This window comes from Cajanus cajan, chromosome 4, assembly GCF_000230855.2.
Source record: "Cajanus cajan strain Asha chromosome 4, NIPB_CcT2T_4, whole genome shotgun sequence".
NCBI lineage: Eukaryota > Viridiplantae > Streptophyta > Magnoliopsida > Fabales > Fabaceae > Cajanus > Cajanus cajan.
The window spans coordinates 49,626,906-49,646,257 of record NC_138520.1 but is presented as its reverse complement, the minus strand read 5'-3'; the positions used below and the strand labels follow the sequence as shown (position 1 = coordinate 49,646,257).

At 34.8% G+C, this 19,352-nt stretch overlaps 1 protein-coding gene and 1 pseudogene across 1 annotated transcript; one reads left to right on the top strand and one right to left on the bottom strand.

Moving 5' to 3' along the window:
- Positions 1 to 1,019: 1,019 nt before the first annotated feature.
- LOC109802321 (putative disease resistance RPP13-like protein 1) lies at positions 1,020 to 5,049 on the bottom strand. Its single transcript, XM_020363639.3, has one exon. The coding sequence runs from the start codon at positions 4,992 to 4,994 to the stop codon at positions 1,230 to 1,232; it is 3,765 nt and encodes a 1,254-aa protein (XP_020219228.2). The 5' UTR covers positions 4,995 to 5,049; the 3' UTR covers positions 1,020 to 1,229.
- Positions 5,050 to 5,319: 270 nt separating this feature from the next.
- Positions 5,320 to 10,561, top strand: LOC145956821 (putative disease resistance RPP13-like protein 1; annotated as a pseudogene).
- The last annotated feature ends 8,791 nt before the right edge of the window (positions 10,562 to 19,352 follow it).

Genomic DNA, 19,352 nt, shown 5'->3' with positions numbered 1-19,352 from the left:
ATTTATCAAATTATTAGTTTATTTATAAATATATTAAAATTATTATTGATATTAATTTATCAATAATATTAAAATACTAATAATATATAAATTTTATTTATTTAGTAATAATAAATATATATCATTTGATACATTAACAAAAATTATAATATACGTTAACTTGAATAGAAAAATAGTTGTATGATTTTAAAATATTATATATATATATATATATATATATATTAAAATTATTAAATTTTTAATAGAAGAGACTAAAATCATATAATTATAATATTTGAGAGACTAAAATTGTTCAATAAAAAATTGAATGACGAAAATCGCACAATTACAATTCTTTAGGGATTGAAATTACTCAATTAAAACCTTGAGGATAAAAATTATACAATTGCAATACTTGAAGAATCAAAAACGCAATTAAGCCTAAAATTTATAAGTTAAAACCACTTTTATATATATATATATATATATATATATATATATATGAGAAATGATCTATTTACTCCAAAAATAAATTTGCCTAAATTTATTTCGTTTAATAATTTATGTTCTACATCAAATTTTAACAATTCAATTGTTGAATTTAAAGTTCTTAATGCATAAATCAAATTTGCAAATTTTAAAAAATTAAAATTCATTTAATACTTCATTTCATTAATTCAAATGGACGGATAATCTTAAAATCATTTTATACGTTGATTTGAATTAATGAAACACAATATCAAATAACTTTCAATTTTTTTTAAAATTCACAAACTTAATCTATAGATTAAGAATTTTAAATTTAATGGTTGGATTATTGAAATTTAATGTAAAAAATACCTTATTGAATGGAATAAATTTAGAAAGATATATTCTTAAAATAAATAGATCCTCGTATATATATATATATATATATATATATATATATATATATATATATATATATATATATATATATATATATATATATTAAAAGCCTTGTATTATATGAAAAGAAGAATTATCTCCATGGAAGTCGACTATCGAAAGTATAAACAATATGAAGAAAACAAAATTAGTTATCTCTATAAAATTAATGATGTCTCGTGACAATTTTTTTTTGTGAGAAGTATTCTGTCCATTATGAATAACTCACGAACGACTACAACAACCATGAAGCAAATATAACTTTATAAAACAATAATTTAGTAATCCCCTAGATCCACCACATATATAGCACAAGAAACTCTAAAACTTGAACATGATAATAACTAATCAGAATCAGAAAATTCAGAGTCAGAATCAGAATCAGAATCAGTTTCGTAAGCAACATCTTGAATGTGAGCAATCTTTCCATGGTCTTGGCCTTCTGGTGAGCCGCAACACTGTTTGAGCAATGGACTGCCTGAAATTCTGAGACGTGAAATGGATTCGGGTAGACCATTGTCTGGTAAGCATTGGATGTTGGGGCAGTGTCGAAGAACCAGTTTCTGGAGAGAGGAAAGTTGGCAGAGACCCTTTGGTAAGCATTGCAAGTTGGAACAATCTCCAACAATCAATTTCTTGAGAGAAGAGAGTTGGCAGAGATCCTCTGGCAAGCAATGGAGGCTGTTACATTTTCTTAGAACTATTTTCTCAAGAGATGAGAGGTGGAAGAGACCCTTGTAGTCTACATTTTTAAGATTTTGACAATTCTCAATCCATAGAGAAGTAAGAGAGACCGGCAACAAACCTTCATCGGGAAAACACTCAACATGATCCAATTTCTCTATATACAAGTATTTTAAAGAGGGATTGACAATCAAAGCACAAGCCTCTTTTATTGAGGCCATAAGTTTGGAGCAATTGTGGAGACTCAAGGTTTTTAGATTTGGTGGGAAACCTTTGTCAGGGGGTAACTCAAGTTTATTTCGACTATCTTCTATGCAGAGATCTTCAAGAGAGGGGAGGGAGATATGCATGCATTGAGGCAGTGATTCAAATTGAGGGCACTCCCAAATTTTCAAATTCTTAAGATGATCATGAGTGTGTTCCTGTGAAATGATCCGTAGACTATGACAACGACTGAGCTCAAGTGACCTTAATGTTGGGAAGATATCGAGGGGAAAGGTCATTAGGGATGATTTACAACCACTCATTTTCAATTTTTTAAGGAAATTGTAGCAACGATTCATGGGAATATACACATGTAGGCCAAAATAAGCATCCAAACATTCAATTGAAGAATCACATATGATGTTCCCAATCCATTCGATCAACCACGCTTCCATTATGTGTCCCCGTATATTAATGTCTACTACCTCTTGCCTTTCATAGATAAGCTTTCCTTCAAAAAGTTGTTCACAAGAAATAATACTTAGTCTCTTTAAACAAAGGAGTTGCTTTGGCAAATGCCTTTTCAGCTTGGGACAAATACTTATAGAAATGTCTTGAAGGCGCGGAAAAGCACCCGTCACATCTTCACATTCCCATTTTTCCCAGTTCTTCATACCGGAGATTTTCAATGATTCTAGAGATGGAAATGAAGAAGATCTACTCCCATAAAAATCAACATCAATACTCACTATCTTATCAAGCCCAAAAATTTGCAAGAACTTGAGAAATGACAAACGTCCAAGGGGAGGCAAACGTTGGCAGAAGTTACAACCGTGCAAACTTAAGGAGACTACGTTCGATAATGAATTATCGAATAACCAACTTGGAAATTGTGTACCTCCATACCCCTTAATTAACAATTGCTCCAAGTGTTTTGGCGGTTTTAGGTTATCAATTATAATCGCATCCTCTTTCCTTGGATAACTGCTTCTCCAGGTTTGGATCCATACAAAATCTATTCCAACAAGCTGTGTTTTATTTGTCAAATCCAGTGCTAATACCTCTGACGGGTTCTGAATATCTCGTAGATTCTGAATTTGCAGTCTTCCATGGAGATTGAGTTCTCCTAGTTGTTGAATAGTGAACCCTTTACTTTCTCCAACACAAAATGAACTCATTAATATTTGAAGGTTTTTCAATTGTCCCAAACGTGTTGGCACTTCTCTCAAGTGAGTATAAATCAATTCAAGCCGACGCAACTTGATGAGTTTATGAAAACTTGAGGGAAGCTTCTTCAAATATTTACAATTGTTCAACTTTAATATTTGCAAGTTGGAGAGTGAGCATGTTGATTCGGGTAGCTTTACTATGCCAGTATTGGAAAGGTCTAAGGAACAGAGATGCATAAGATTGCCAACAGAGTCTGGCACCTCTGATAGGACATAATGAGACAAAGATAAGAAACGTAAGAACTTCAACTTGGAGAACAGCTCATGTAACGACATCTTGCAATGCCAACGATTATAATGAATACCTCTGAGCTTAGTTGTTGGCATAAATGTACGTAACCTTTCAATATCATGTAAAGTTTCATACCCATCAAAACATTGACCTTTATCGACAGGAAATGACAAATGACGAGTTATTTTTGGTATACTTTTTCCATGATCAACTTCTAACCTGAAACAAATGTCCTTGGAAACATATGTTGCCAAATCATTTAGAAGGTCATGCATGACAAAACACTTTTCTTCTCCACTTGATTGTTGAAAGAATGACCTAGATAATAGATCATTGAAATATTGTTCACCAATTTCTTCTGGACTTTTACTTTGTTGAGAACATTCTAGAAATTTTTGAGTCATCCAAACCTGAATTAAAAACTCCTTGTTAAACAAATAATCTTTTGGAAATAAAGAACAGTAAGCAAAACATCTTTTGAGATGGGAAGGAAGGTGGTGATAACTCAGTGCTAAAGCAGGCACAATATCAATATCCTCCAATTCCCATATCTCGCTTTGCATTACGTTTTTCCATTCCAAAATAGGCTTGTTGTGTAATAAACTTCCCATTGTTTTTAAGGCAAGAGGAAGTCCTTTACATTTTCCAACTATCTTCATGCCAATCTCCTTGAAGTCTGGACTTGGGGGAGGATTAGCATTTTGGAATGCATGTTTCTCGAACAGCTGCCAACAATAATCTTCTTGTAATTGTGTCAAGTGGTGTTCTTTTGACCTTATGATAGAAGCAACTTTCTTGCTACGTGTTGTAACAAGGATCCTACTTCCATGAGCCCCACAATCAATTAGAGGAGTATGCACAGCTTCCCATTTATCTTTCTTTTCATTCCAAACGTCATCTAAAACAAGGAGAAATTTCTTTCCAGACAATTTTTCTTTCAATCTTTCATGAACCATTTGTAGGTCTCTACTATCATCAGTTGCTTTAGTGATTGCCTCTAGAATTGTTCTTGTTACCTTAAAAACATCAAAATCATCTGAGACACAGACCCAAGCTTTGATATCAAATTTACCCTCTATGATTGGGTTATTGTATGCATGTTGGGCAAGTGTGGTCTTACCCACCCCGCCCATGCCCACAATAGAAAGTATTGATAGCTTGTTATGATTGTCTGTGTCAGATGTGAGCCAACTACAGATGATTTTTTTGTCATCATCTCTACCATAAATAACACTTTCAATGATGAAAGATGTTGATGGCAGTTTTTGTGACACACAACTAGGCTCTTTGGAGCCTAGTTTTGGTTTCAAACCTAGATGAGTGCCTTGGTTAGCAAGTTCATCTAAGTCATCAAGGATTTGTGTCATCCTGGTTTCAATTTCATTTTCATTGTTGAGCAAACTGACAGAAGATATAGAGAAATTGAAATTCCACACCTGGCTATCAATGCTTTGAGCCTGAGATTCAGCTTCCACTTGGCATTTGGAGAGTTCATAAATTTCATCCAGCAAATCCTCAGCTTCAAACACAGCATCTTTGACTTCAAGAAGCCATGCTCTCACACGTTGATCTCTGAACTGTTGTAGTTCTGCATCATCAGCAAGAGCATCGATGGATCGCAGCTTTCTCTTCAACTTCTTCAATAGGTTCTCATCAAGTTTTTTTTTACGAAAGAAATCCAAAACTTGACGAGAAGCAAGTCTGTCAAATGCAACCTGAAGGAAAGCAGAAAGAAAAGCACCACCAAACAATGCTTCCATGTATGGTAGGAATTAAGAAAATGAGTAATTAATTTGAAGAACAAGTTATGTGAATGACTATAACAATGCATTGCAGGGTTAATATACTGATGAAATGAGTTATTGATGACTTGACTTTAAGTCAATAAGTCAATAAAGTTACCGATATTACAATATTTTAATAAATATTATGGGGAAAGGAAAAATAAATGTGAAAAGAAAAAGAAATAACACTACAGCATGCCAAAATCAGAAATAACTGTAAAATAATATTATCATAGTATAAAATGAATAAAAGTGATAAATATTTTAAAAATTATGAATTACATTTGTAAAATTAACGACCACTGTATTATTCCTCTTTAGCACAATTTGGGAATAAAGATTTTTAAACAATATTTTTAAATTTCTCAAAATATTGAAAAATAAGAAATTATTTATTTAAATTCAATCATAAGAATGACGGGACAGATAGTAATCTCTTTTATCATTCTATATATTATGAGTATTCATTTATCTGATATCAATCAAATTTATATATATATATATGTATATATATATATATATGAATGTTTATAAATATTTATATATAAATTAATATTTGTTAAATATAAATTTTAAATAAGGCCAAAATAAAATAAAATTAAAATTAATAATTTTAAAACATATATTTATATTAAAAACTAATTTGAAACATATGTGTACTAAAAATTAACACTGCAGAGTCTGGCCAGCGTCGTCCCAAATACTAATAAATAAGAGTGAACCAAAATGAAAATAATGTAAAAACAAAATGTTATAAAAATATAAAAGCGGGGAAAAAGAAAATTGAATTTAACTAGTTTGATGATAGTCTGCAACACTTTTATATCAATAGACACACTAATACTATTATGGTCAAATATTGATAGTGATAACTGAAATTGACTAAACATTCACGTGGTCTACATTTGTGTGGTCGAGAAGAGTCACATTTATTGGTTGGAAATAAAACTTGATCTATGGCTAATAATAACTCTGCTCTATCTGCATTGACAATAGTAAGATAGTGACTTTTCATCTCTCTGTGACATACTCAGCAGGTATTTTTATTGCACATGACTTTATTAACAAGGATCAGACAAGTAAGTTAAGAGCTACCAACTAATTCCATTTCATGAACATGCTAAATCTTGATCGAACATGTTTAAAACATATTAATTGACTAAACGTGCTAAACTTGCTTAAATATTTCATTATGATCGATTATTAAGCTAATAAAGCTGGGGTGTTAATACATAAAATAAATTTGGCAAATTTGGGAAATATTCCAATTCAGGTATCACAGGTGATTTATGTATTTATTTGTGCTGTTTTAGTATTGTTGAAAATCTGCAGGACAAGTGTTTAACTTATTTAAGAAATAAGACCCGTTCTTTTTATGCTGTTTTCTAACATGCTTAATATGACAATTAATGTGATGGACTTAAAGTTTTGGAGGTATACTGATATAAATGGTAACTTCATTTAGTGATTGAAGGTAGACTAAGTTACCCAATGTCTGTGGTGTCGACAAGACTCAACAATTATTGGTCGACATAAAACAAAAAGATGTTCAAAACCTGAAAGTAAAGCCATCATTCACAAAATAGCTTATAACTACTCATTTCATCATAATATTAACCCTGCAAGGCACTGCACGTGCACTGAGCTGCATTACAAATCCATTCCACTCCCTTTCTTAATTCCTACCATATATGGAAGCAACATTGGTTGGTGGTGCTCTTCTTTCTGCTTTCCTTCAGGTTGCATTTGACAGACTTGCTTCTCGTCAAGTTCTGTACTTCTTTCGTGAAAAAAAACTTGATGAGAACCTTTTGAAGAAGTTGAAGAGAAAGCTGCGACCCATCCATGCTTTTGCTGATGATGCAGAACTACAACAGTTCAGAGATCAACATGTGAGAGCATGGCTTGTTGATGTCAAAGATGTTGTGTTTGAAGCTGAGGATTTGCTGGAAGAAATTTATGAACTCTCCAAATGCCAAGTGGAAGCTGAATCTCAGGCTCAAAGCATTGATGAAAAGGTGTGGAATTTCAATTTCTCTATATCTCCTATCAGTTTGCTCAACAATGAAAATGAAATTGAAACCAGGATGACACAAGTCCTTGATGACTTGGATGAACTTGCTAACGAAGGCACTCATCTAGGTTTGAAAAAGGCTAGTGGTGCTGGGTTTGGATCAGTAAAGGGTAGTATAGTGTTACAGAAATCACCATCAACATCTTTGTTGAGTGAAAGTGTTATTTATGGTAGGAATGATGATAAGGAAAATATCATTAGCTGGCTCACTTCTAACACTGATAACAAGCTATCAGTACTTACAATTGTGGGTATGGGTGGTTTGGGTAAGACCACACTTGTCCAACATGTGTACAATGATCCAAGGGTAGGGGGTTACTTTAATCTCAAAGCTTGGGTCTGTGTTTCCAAGGATTTTAATGTTTTCAACTTATCAAGAGCAATTCTTGACACAGTTACCAAGTCAGTCGATAATAATAGAGAGCTAGAAATAGTTCATGCAAGACTGAGAAAAATTTACAGGAAATAGATTTCTTCTCGTTTTAGATGATGTTTGGAACGAAAACCGACTTAAATGGGAAGAAGTGCAAAAACCTCTTCTTTTGGGGGCTCAGGGAAGTAGGATCCTTGTCACAGCACGCAGCACAAAAGTGGCTTCTGCCATGAGGTCAGAAATACACTTCCTGAAGCAATTACAAGAAGATCATAGCTGGAAGTTGTTTGCAGAACATGCATTCTCAAATGATAGTTCTCCACCGACTCCAGACTACAAAGAGATCGGTACAAAGATAGTTGGAAAATGTGGAGGACTTCCTCTTGCCTTAAAAACAATAGCAAGTTTATTACAAAACAAATCAGTTTCGGAATGGAAAAGCATATTGCAAAGTGAGATATGGGATTTAGAGCAAAGTGATATTATCCCAGCTTTAGCTCTAAGCTATCACCACCTTCCTTCCCATCTCAAAAGATGCTTTGCTTATTGTGCCATATTCCCCAAAGATCACAAATTTGACAAGGATGGTTTGATTCAGTTGTGGATGGATCAAAATTTTCTTCAATGTTGTCAACATAGTGCAAGCCCAGAAGAACTTGGTGAACAGTACTTCAATGATCTATTATCTAGGTCCTTCTTTCAACAATCAAGCGAAAATGGAAAGGATTTTATCATGCATGACCTTCTAAATGATTTGGCAAAATATATTTGCGGGGACATCTGTTTCAGGTTAGGAGTTGATCAAGCAAAAGGTATACTCAAAACAACTCGTCATTTATCATTTACAACCAATCACGCTGAATATTTTGATGTGCTTAAGAGTTCACAAGATGCTGAAAGGTTACATACATTTATGCCACTGCTAAGGGATTGGGGAATGAACTATCTTCGTGGTTATCGATGGCATTGTAAGATGTCAATAGATGACTTGTACTCCAAGTTTAAGTTCATACGGGTCTTATCTTTATCTCACTGTTGTAACCTTACAGAGGTGCCTAAATCTGTAGGCAATCTTAAACATCTTCGTTTATTAGAACTCTCCAATACTGACATAGAAAAACTACCTGAATCAACATGTTCACTCTACAATTTGCAAATACTGAAGTTGGACAATTGTACACATTTGAAAGAGGTACCCTCAAATTTGCATAAACTCACCAATTTGCATTCATTAGACCTCTCCAAAACTAAGATAGAAAAACTACCTGAATCAACATGTTCACTTAACTTGCAAATACTGAAGCTGAACAATTGTACATGTTTGAAGGAGCTACCCTCAAATTTGCTTAAACTCACAAATTTGTGTCGCCTTGAATTAATAAATACTGAATTGAGAAAGGTGCCAATGCATTTGGGAAAATTGGAGAATCTTCAAGTATTGATGAGTTCATTTCAAGTTGGCAAGAGTAGTGAGTTCAATATTCAGCAGCTTGGAGAACTTAATCTTCATGGAAGCCTATCAATTGAGGATCTACATAATATTGAGAATCCCTTAGATGCATTAGCAGTGGATTTGAAGAATAAAACACACCTTGTGGAGCTGGAGTTAAAATGGGATTATGCCTGGAACCGTGATGATTCAACTAAAGAGAAAGAAGTAACTATAATTAACTATCTACAGCCTTCCCAACACTTGAAGAAGTTGTCAATTGGGAACTATAGTGGTAAACAATTTCCACGTTGGTTATCCAATAATTCATTATCTAATATGGTGTCCTTACGGTTGTACAACTGTCAATCTTGTCAATGTTTGCCTCCTGTTGGACTCATTCCATTTCTCAAGGAGTTGGAGATTACAGGGCTTGATGGGGTAGTGGATATTGATACTGATTTTTATGGGAGTAGTTTTTCTTCATTTACATCCCTGGAAACATTGAAGTTCCGTCATATGGAAGAATGGAACAATTGGAAACGTCAAGATGTGACAGGTTCTTTTCCACGACTTCAACATCTTTTTATAATTGAATGTCCCAAGCTGAAAGGGCACCTGCCAGAGCAACTTCATCATTTGAAGACACTAGTTATCCAAAACTGCAAGCAACTTGTAACTTCTGCTCCCTTGGCTCCAGAAATTCGTAAATTAGATCTAAAGGACTGTGGAAAGTTGCAGTTTGATTATCATCCAGCTACTCTGAAAGAGCTCACCATCAACGGATACAACATGGAACCTTTGTTGTTGGAAAGACTTGGGCACTTCATATTTGATCCTCGTCTTGAAGACTTGTGGGTTTGTTCTTGCCCCATAATAATGAACATTCTCATGAGTTGTTGTCACTCTTTCCTTGCAAGGTTGACAATTGATGTTTGTTGTGACTCTCTAATGACCTTTCACCTAGATTTCTTCCCAACACTCAGGTTTCTTGATCTCAGTTGCTGTCACAATCTACAGATGATCTCACAGGTGCATGCTCATAATCATCTCCAGTATTTGAAAATCAGAAAGTGCCCAAAATTTGAATCATTGCCTGAACTCATTCCATCTCTTCATGAGCTATATATACAAGATTTTCCAAAAGTTGAGTCATTCCCTGAGGGAGGTTTGCCATCAAATCTAAAAAAGATATCTCTCTATAATTGCTCCAAACTTATAGCATCACTCAAAGGGGCTGTTGGAGCCAATCCTTCTCTAGAATCCCTGTGCATTGGAGAGTTGGATGTTGAGTATTTTCCTAATGAAGGTTTCTGCCACCCTCTCTTGTTTTATGCATCTATGGTTTTCCTAATCTTACAAGACTCAACTACAATGCTCTTTAGCACATGTCCTCTCTCAAGATGTTGGTTCTGGAAGACTGCCCCAACCTCCAATGCTTGCCACAGGAGGGTCTATCCAAATCCATTTCATATCTTAAAATTTGTGGCAATTGTCCATTGCTCAAACAACTTTGCCAGAAACCAAAAGGTGAATATTATTGAAAGATTGCTCACGTTGAAAAAGTGATTATAGGGTAGTGATGTTGATTTTTGAAAAGGATAAAACATGTTCTTAGTCTTTTGTAACCCTTTTTAAATGTTATCTAAATTATTTTTACTTTTCTTATATATATATTAGCGTTGGCTCAACCGAGTTACTTTAGAGTTAGTTTGACTCTAAATGTTTTTTTTCTTGCGAGTTAGATTGGGTTTCAGCTGACTATGTTTGCTTATTTGAGTTATTTTTGATAAACATATTTAGGAGCCAATTAAGAAGAAAAAATAAAATGAATTTTTTTATAAATTAAAATTAATTTTTGTAATAGTTAATTTGTAGAACTTTTATCTAATTAACTTTTTTAAAATCGTATTTTTAATTCTTCCATAAACTAGTTGTAATTTATGAAAAAATAAATTTTCTTTCTTATTTTTGTTTATTAAAGTATTTTCAGATAAGTTTATCTAAATATGTTATAAATGTTTTTCTTATTTTCTTAGAGGTCTTCAATCAATTCTGATGCTATTTTGTGTCTTTTTTGTTTTCTTAGTTGAAAGTCTGCCTAGCTGATCATAAAGATTACTTTTTTTATTTTAGCCGATTCTAATGGTTATTTTTAAATAGAAGCAAGATCTGGAATTTATACATAGATGAAAAATAATCAAATTAATTTCCTATAACTCGAGTTGATATTTAGTGGACAATATACAGTCAATTATTTACAAATTGATCTAGCCACAAAGAAAGGGGAACACAAATCTCCAAATTGGTCTGCCAATCATCAAATAAATTACTACCTTTATCATCCCCTTCTTCTGGAACAACTTTCGTAGCATAATACTAAATTCCTAACAATTTGCACATACATTTTTACATATAATCACAGACACTATTTATGAACCATGTAAATCACAAGAAACTTTGCTCTTGACGATTTTTTCATCAAACTGATGCACCCATTTAGGTGATGATAAAATGTGTCTCTACTTTGGTCCTTTTAAAGCTTGGCAATCACCCCATTCTTCTTATCATCCGAATCACTTGCACTTCGGGGAACAGGTTGAGGAGCAATTGAAAAAAAAGAATGCTGCATCATGAATAGCAAGATAAAATGAATTCCAACACTATGTGATGTGCTTCCACTTGGAATGCACATGGATGCTTCAAGCTTTCACGGAAATCCTTGGAAGAAGCTTCAAGGATGGAGGTTCCACAAAAGCTCAATGTGACCTAAGCTTGCATACAAGCTAAGTCCGGAGAAGATTAGGGTTCCTAGCTCTACAAAGAGAAGCACTCAAGGAGGGTAGAGTTTAGGAAACTAGGTGACTTCGGAGGGATGAATTCAAGATAGAAAAAACTCATCAATATAATCCAAAGTAGCATATAAGTCTCGGCCATAGTGATTTATAGGAGGAAAATTAGGTTAAGGTGACCTTGGGTTAGCCTAAGGTTAAGTGGAACCAAGGTAAGGTTCACTTAACCTTAGGCGCCCAAAATTTGAATTCAAAATTCAAATTTTGGTGCCTAAAACCCGGATCACCCATGTGCTAGCTCATTTGGCATGTAATTAGAAATCCATTTGAGTTGCATTTCGAATCACACCATGTGCATGTGTTGCACATGGCCGAAATGCACATCAAATGTGATTTTAATTACATGCTAATGAAACTTCACATGTAACCTAAATAACCCTAAATTCAAATGACCTCTAAATGTAAATCCTAAGCTATATGGCCGGAAATACAATGCCCAAAAAAAAATACAAGGCACTAAGGCCCAATCCTATACTAACCCTAATCTACTTGGGCTTGAGACAAAGCCCAACAAAATAAAGTGATGGGCTTCCCTTGGGCTTGGGCCCACTCTTCATGCATCCTTCTTGCCATAGCCCTAGTAGTTGGGCCCTTGGCCCATGGGCTTCCTCCATCATCCCCTCCCTCTTGAAGAGGATTTGACCTCAAATCCAAGGCATCCTCCTCTTGGGTAGCTAGTCCTGTAAAAATAGATAAATCTGATACATTAAAACTAGGACTAACACCATAAGCAGAAGGGAGATGTAAGACATAGGCATTATTATTGATTTTCTTAAGGATTTGGAAGGGTCCATCTCCTCTAGGACTAATTTTTGACTTTCTTTTGGAAGGAAACCTATCCTTCCTAAGGTGTAGCCAAACCCAGTCACCTTCCTTGAAGACAACTTCCTTCCTACCCTTATTATTATATTTTTGGTATTTTTCAGTTTGGGATTGAATATGGTCTTTAACCCTCTCATGTAATTTTTTAATAAACTCAGCCTTAGATGTACCTTCTTTATGAATAAAGGAAGCAACATCTGGTAAAGGCAAGAGATCCAAAGGAGAAAGAGGATTAAAACCATAAACAATCTCAAAAGGAGACATGTTAGTGGTCTTGTGAACCACTCTATTATAGGCAAACTCCACATGAGGGAGATAGTCATCCCATGACTTTTTATTGCCTTTGAGGATGACCCTCAACATAGTTCCTAGAGACCTATTCACTACCTCAGTTTGCCCATCAATTTGGGGATGACATGTGGTAGAGAATAGAAGTTTAGTTCCTAGCCTTGCCCAAAGAGTTTTCCAAAAATGGCTAAGGAACTTGACATCTCTATCTGAGACTATAGTTTTGGGTAACCCATGTAGTCTCACAATTTCTTGAAAGAATAATTTAGCAATGTGACTTGCATCATCCACTTTGTGGCATGGAATAAAATGTGCCATTTTGCTAAAACGGTCCACAACCACAAAGATGGAATCCTTTCCTCTTTGGGTGCGAGGCAATCTAAGGATAAAATCCATGGAAATATCTACCCAAGGAGAAGAGGATATTGGCAAGGGGGTGTATAGTCCATGAGGTTTAGTGGTAGACTTTGCTTGTAAACAAGCAATGCAACTACTACAAAACCTTTGAACATCTCTTTTCATATGAGGCCAAAAGAATTTCTCTCTCAAAAGTGAAAGAGTTTTCTCAATCCCAAAATGCCCCATGAGCCCACCCTCATGGCTCTTCTTGACCAAGAGTTTTCTAATAGATCCTTGGGGTATACAAAGTTTATTTTCCTTGAAAAGATACCCCTCAGAAATATAGTACCCTTGATAAGGTTTTTGAATACATAAAGAATAAAAGTTAGCAAAATCAAGGTCTTTCTCATACAACTCCTTGATGTCATCAAACCCTAGTATTTGAGAACCTAGGGTGTTCAATAAAACATGTCTTCTTGACAAAGCATCAACTACTACATTGGTAGAGCCTTTTTTATATTTGATGACATAAGAAAATTGCTCAAGGTACTCAACCCATTTTGCATGCCTCTTATTTAATTTATGTTGACCCTTCAAGTATTTTAGTGATTCATGATCACTATGGATAACAAATTCCTTGGTCACAAGGTAATGTTCCCAAGTTTGAAGGGCACGAACTAAAGCATATAACTCCTTGTCATAGGTAGGATAGTTCAAGGCAGCCTCATGAAGTTTTTCACTGAAATAAGCTATGGGGTGACCACCTTGCAACAACACAGCTCCTATGCCAAGACCTGAAGCATCACATTCTAGCTCAAAGGTTTTGGAAAAATCAGGCAAAGCTAGAACAGGTGCTTGAGTAAGTTTATGCTTTAGTTATTGAAAAGCTAAGTTATGTTTTTCTTTCCATTCAAAGACCACATCCTTCTTCACCAACTCGTTAAGGGGTGAAGCTAATGTAGATAAGTTAGGAACAAATCTTCTATAAAAGCTTGCTAAATCATGGAAGCTCCTAACTTCACTAACATTAGTAGGAATAGGCCATTCTTGGATGGCTTTGATTTTCTCGAGGTCCACATGAACCCCATTTTTGCTTACCACAAACCCTAGAAAAATAACATTATCCACACAAAAAGTGCACTTGTCTACATTGGCAAACAAGTGATTGTCTCTAAGAACAAGTAGCACTTGTCTTAGGTGATCCACATGATCACTTAGACTTTTGCTATATATTAAAATATCATCAAAATAAACAACTACAAACCTACCAATGCAATCCCTAAGGGTATGATTCATCAACCTCATGAATGTGCTAGGTGCATTAGTAAGCCCAAAAGGCATAACCAACCATTCATATAGTCCAAATTTAGTCTTAAAAGCGGTTTTCCACTCATCACCTTCCTTGATTCTAATTTGGTGATATCCACTTTTAAGGTCAATTTTGGAAAATATGGATGACCCATGCAATTCATCAAGCATGTCATCAAGCCTAGGAATTGGGTCCCTATATTTTATGGTGATGTTGTTGATGGCTCTACAGTCACAACACATCCTCCATTTTCCATCTTTTTTTGGCACCAAAATTACTGGTACAGCACAAGGACTTAGACTCTTTTGAATCCAACCCCTTCTCCAACAACTCTTGTACTTGCTTCTCTATCTCTTTTGTTTCTTGTGGGTTAGTCCTATAAGCTGGTCTATTTGGAAGACTAGCCCCAAACACAAGATCTATTTGATGCTCTATTCCCCTAAAAGGTGGAAGTCCAATTGGACCTTCACTAGGGAATACATCACCAAATTCTTTCAAAAGATTTTTCACCACAAGAGGTAGAGAAGTTTCCAAGGAAGATGTGGCAATGCAAGTTAGTGTTCCTCTACACATGAGGATATGAGAAGATGGTTCAATAAAGAGAGAGGTTTTGTGTAAAGATTTTGAGTCAAAAATCTCCTCTTGAACTATCTCTAGAGAGGGAACACTATTCTTTCTAGAATCCTCTTTTTCACTAGTTTTTAGAACTTTTTTTTTTCAATTTTTTTTTATTTTCTTTTTCTTGCTCACATTTGGTCTTCATTTGGACTTGATCTTCCATCACTTGGGAAGGTGATAGAGGATGAAGCACAAACTTCTTACCCTTATGAGTGAAAGTTATTTTATTAGTTAGACCATCATGATGAGTTTGTTTATCAAATTGCCATGGCCTACCCAATAAAATATGACAAGCTTCCATGGGAACTACATCACATTTAACTTTATCTTGGTAGTTCCCAATAGAAAACTCTACTTCCACTTGTTGGTTGACCACCATATCCCCATCATCATTAAGCCAATGAAGTTGATAAGGTTTTGGGTGGGGTGTGGTAGTCAATCCCAACTTTTCAACCATCCTAGTGCTACAACAATTGCACCAAGATCCACTATCCACTATGAGAGAACAAGCCTTGCTTGAAATATTACATCTTGTATGAAAGATGTTCTCTCTTTGGGATTGTGTATCACTAGGTTGATTGTTGAGGACCCTTCTCATCATAAGAAGTTCCCCATTGTAAGGATAAGTGACCTCACATGACTCTCCCTCACTTGCTTCTTCTTCATCCTCACTTGAAGATGAAGAAGTAGTAGCTTCATCATGGCTACTATAAATGTCTTGGCCCCTTAAAATCATCACTTTCTTGTTAGGGCACTGAGAAGCAATGTGGCCTCTCCCAAGACACTAAAAGCATTTTATATCACTAGACTTGGTGCTAGTGTGTGAGGTGTTTATTTTTTTATGTTTTTCTTTTTCTTTACCTTTGTCTAGATTTTTGGAGGGGAAAGTATTTTTCTTTTCAAAATCATTTTTCTTACCCTCCCTCTTGTAGTCAACCTTAGAGTAAGAAGATGAGTATGAGCTTGTTTTAAAACCTTTTCTCAAATTTTGTTGTTCAACCTTGATGCAAAGTTGAACCAAATCATTCAAATCCCTATAAGGGAGAAGCTCAACCTTATCTCTTATCTCAAAAGTTAAACCACTCAAAAACCTAGCAATGGTAATATTTTCTTCTTCCCTAATACCAGCCCTCATCAAATATAACTCCATCGTTTGCCTATACTCTTCCACAGTCATATTTTTTTGATGGAGTCTTTGGAGCTTGTTGATAAGCTCCCTAGTGTAATAAGAGGGAATATGCCTCATTCTCAAGGCACTCCTTAACTCATTCCAATATTGAATTGGAGGGTCATTATGGAGACGCCTATCTCTCACAAGAGAAGTCCACCAATACATGGCATGACCTTGAAAGCTTAAAGTGGCTTAGGAGACTTTCCTTTCTTCACTCACTTGATGGCAAGTGAAGATTTGTTCCACCTTCATCTCCCAATCTAGGTACCCCTCCACATCATCCTTTCCATGAAAATAAGGGAGATCTACCCTAGATTCCCTTTGCTTGGGGGCCCTATGGACTCGTCTAGGAGGTTGTTGATAATGATCTCCTAATGCTAGGCTATCATCATGCATTGACTCTCTTATAGTGGAACTATTGGCGTATGAGTTATTTCTACTATGGTGTTTCTTTTTTTCTTTTTCCTTTAATAGACGAATTTCCTCCTCCATAAAAGCAATTTAAGCTTCTCTTTCAAATTTTTCTCAAATTCTTTGTTGGGATTCTTGCTCTTTCCATAACTTTAGTGATCTTAATTCACGTGATAACTTGGCAAGATCATTGTTATCACTTGAATTACTATCACTATGAGGAGTAGAAAATTCTTCCATTATAGGTGAAAGATTTCTTTTCAGAAAAGAAGTTTGAAAAGCAATTTTTTTTTATGCAAGGTTAAGATTAAGTACTTGGAGGATTAAGTATACAAATTGAACTTTGGAGGGAGGTGAGCTACTAAGAGCCACTTAAAAACCAAGCATCTTCAAGTAAGAATTACTAATCCCCTTTGTAGTTAATCTCTACCAAATTCTTTTCAATGAAAATTATTTTTGATGTTTTGTGAACTATGATATACTAGACGTGGGAAAGCAAGTAAAACAAGTATTAAGCAAGAATTAAACTACCTAAACGTGTCCTAATGTGAGAGCTTGAAAGATACCAAAGATCAATCAAGGACCACTCTCACAAAGTACTAACGAAAATGTACACCTAAGGAGAGATGGTTGTGTACCAAAGACACACCCAAGACACTCCTTTAAATGGCCAATTACAAGGTTTAAACAAAACTAAACAACAAAGAACAAGTGGCTTAACAAAGAAAATAGAAAAACAGCCACCAAGAATTAGTGATGGATTAGTGACCAAGTTTCTAACAAAAATTTCAAATTAGTAAGGAAAATTGGTCTCTAAAATCCGTCACTAATACTTATATATATTTTTTTAAATTAATTACAAATTCAAATTGAATCTCCAATATGCTTCACGGTTGATCCAGTCTAGCCACCACCAAATTTCCAGCCAAGAGTGTTTAGTGTTTGTGTAATTGAGTTGCCAAATTCGAGACACCTATGTCCTTTCCTCCTCCTTTTCTTAGGTTTCTTTTGATGACCCTTGTAGAACTAGCTTCTAGGAAGATAGGCTAGGTCAAACTTAGGCCACACTTGAGTTTAATCAATTATAAGAACAGCAAAGAGGATTGAAGAAGTAAGGAAGATAAGAGTAGAATAAGAGTTGACAATTTAGATGACACAAACAAGTAGTTGACTAGAACAAGAAAGAATTGACCTAAGATTAGTTCTAGAATGGATGCACAAAACCAAAACACTCAAAGATATGTGAGCTGAAAATTTTATGATGCAAAGACAAGTACAAACCGAGAAGAAAACAATTGATAAACCAAACTCCTTAATTGGCTTTTGCTTTTCAAATTAGGTTTAGCACTTTTTTTTTAATCAATTTGTTTTGAATTTTCTTTTGATCTTTTTCTTCTAATATTTTTTTTTTAATCTTTAGGAGTTGCCTTTTTCTGTCCAAAATTTATGTAGCAATTAGATCTCGGTCTCACTTAGGAACACTAAAAACCGGATTCAAAAATGAGGTGCCAAATGACAAGCAAATTAGGTTTAAATTCAAGGCAAATGTGACATGCTTTTGATTCTTGTAAGTTTGAATGGCACATGCACGGTTTAGGCTCCAAAATTCAGATTCAAATTTGAAACACAAACATAATTTCCAGCACTCCTTTAAACAATCAAGATCAATCACTCACGGATAGGAAAATTTGGAAGACATTTTTTCAAAAAGTTGGAAACCTAAAAATTTCTAAGAAAACTACTAATGATCTATTAGTAGTTCATGAACTCAAAGTAAAACAAAAATTATGAGCTTATACCAAATGACTATGGATCTCGGCCAAATCCAGAAAATGATTCAAGATTCACTAAAAAAAAATTCAAACGGTTCAACAAGCCAAGCTAAGAATGATGAGCATACAAAGGACTACACAAACCTACTAAACATAGATTCAAAACAAAAATTAAGACTCAAACATACAATGACCAAATTAAAATTTCAAGTAGACTCAAATAAAACAAAACGTTCATAGGCAGAAAATTTTCCTAATAGGCACAAGAATGGAGCATGATTCATGGAAGCATATTATCTCAAAAGTATATGAATCATTCAAGCAAACAAGAAACTAGATCCGTCAAATTTTAAGGCTAAAATTAGATCTAGGAATGAAGAAACTCTCATGTGACAAGAACTCAAAACAAGATGAACAAAAATGAACACAATGAACCACGGATCACAACATCAAAAGACAAGAATCAAGACTTATCTCTTGAAGAAAACCGGATGCTCTTGATACCACTTGATGTGCTTCCACTTGGAATGCACATGGATGCTTCAAGCTTTCACGGAAATCCTTGGAAGAAGCTTCAAGGATGGAGGTTCCACAAAAGCTCAATGTGACCTAAGCTTGCATACAAGCTAAGTCCGGAGAAGATTAGGGTTCCTAGCTCTACAAAAAGAAGCACTCAAGGAGGGTAGAGTTTAGGAAACTAGGTGACTTCGGAGGGATGAATTCAAGATAGAAAAAACTCATCAATATAATACAAAGTAGCATACAATTCTCGGCCATAGTGATTTATAGGAGGAAAATTAGGTTAAGGTGACCTTGGGTTAGCCTATGGTTCCACTTAACCTTAGGCGCCCAAAATTTGAATTCAAAATTCAAATT

Coding starts and splice junctions, on each gene's coding strand:
- LOC109802321 (XM_020363639.3), bottom strand. CDS start 4,994: ATGGAAGCATTGTTTGGTGGTGCTTTTCTTTCTGCTTTCCTTCAGGTT.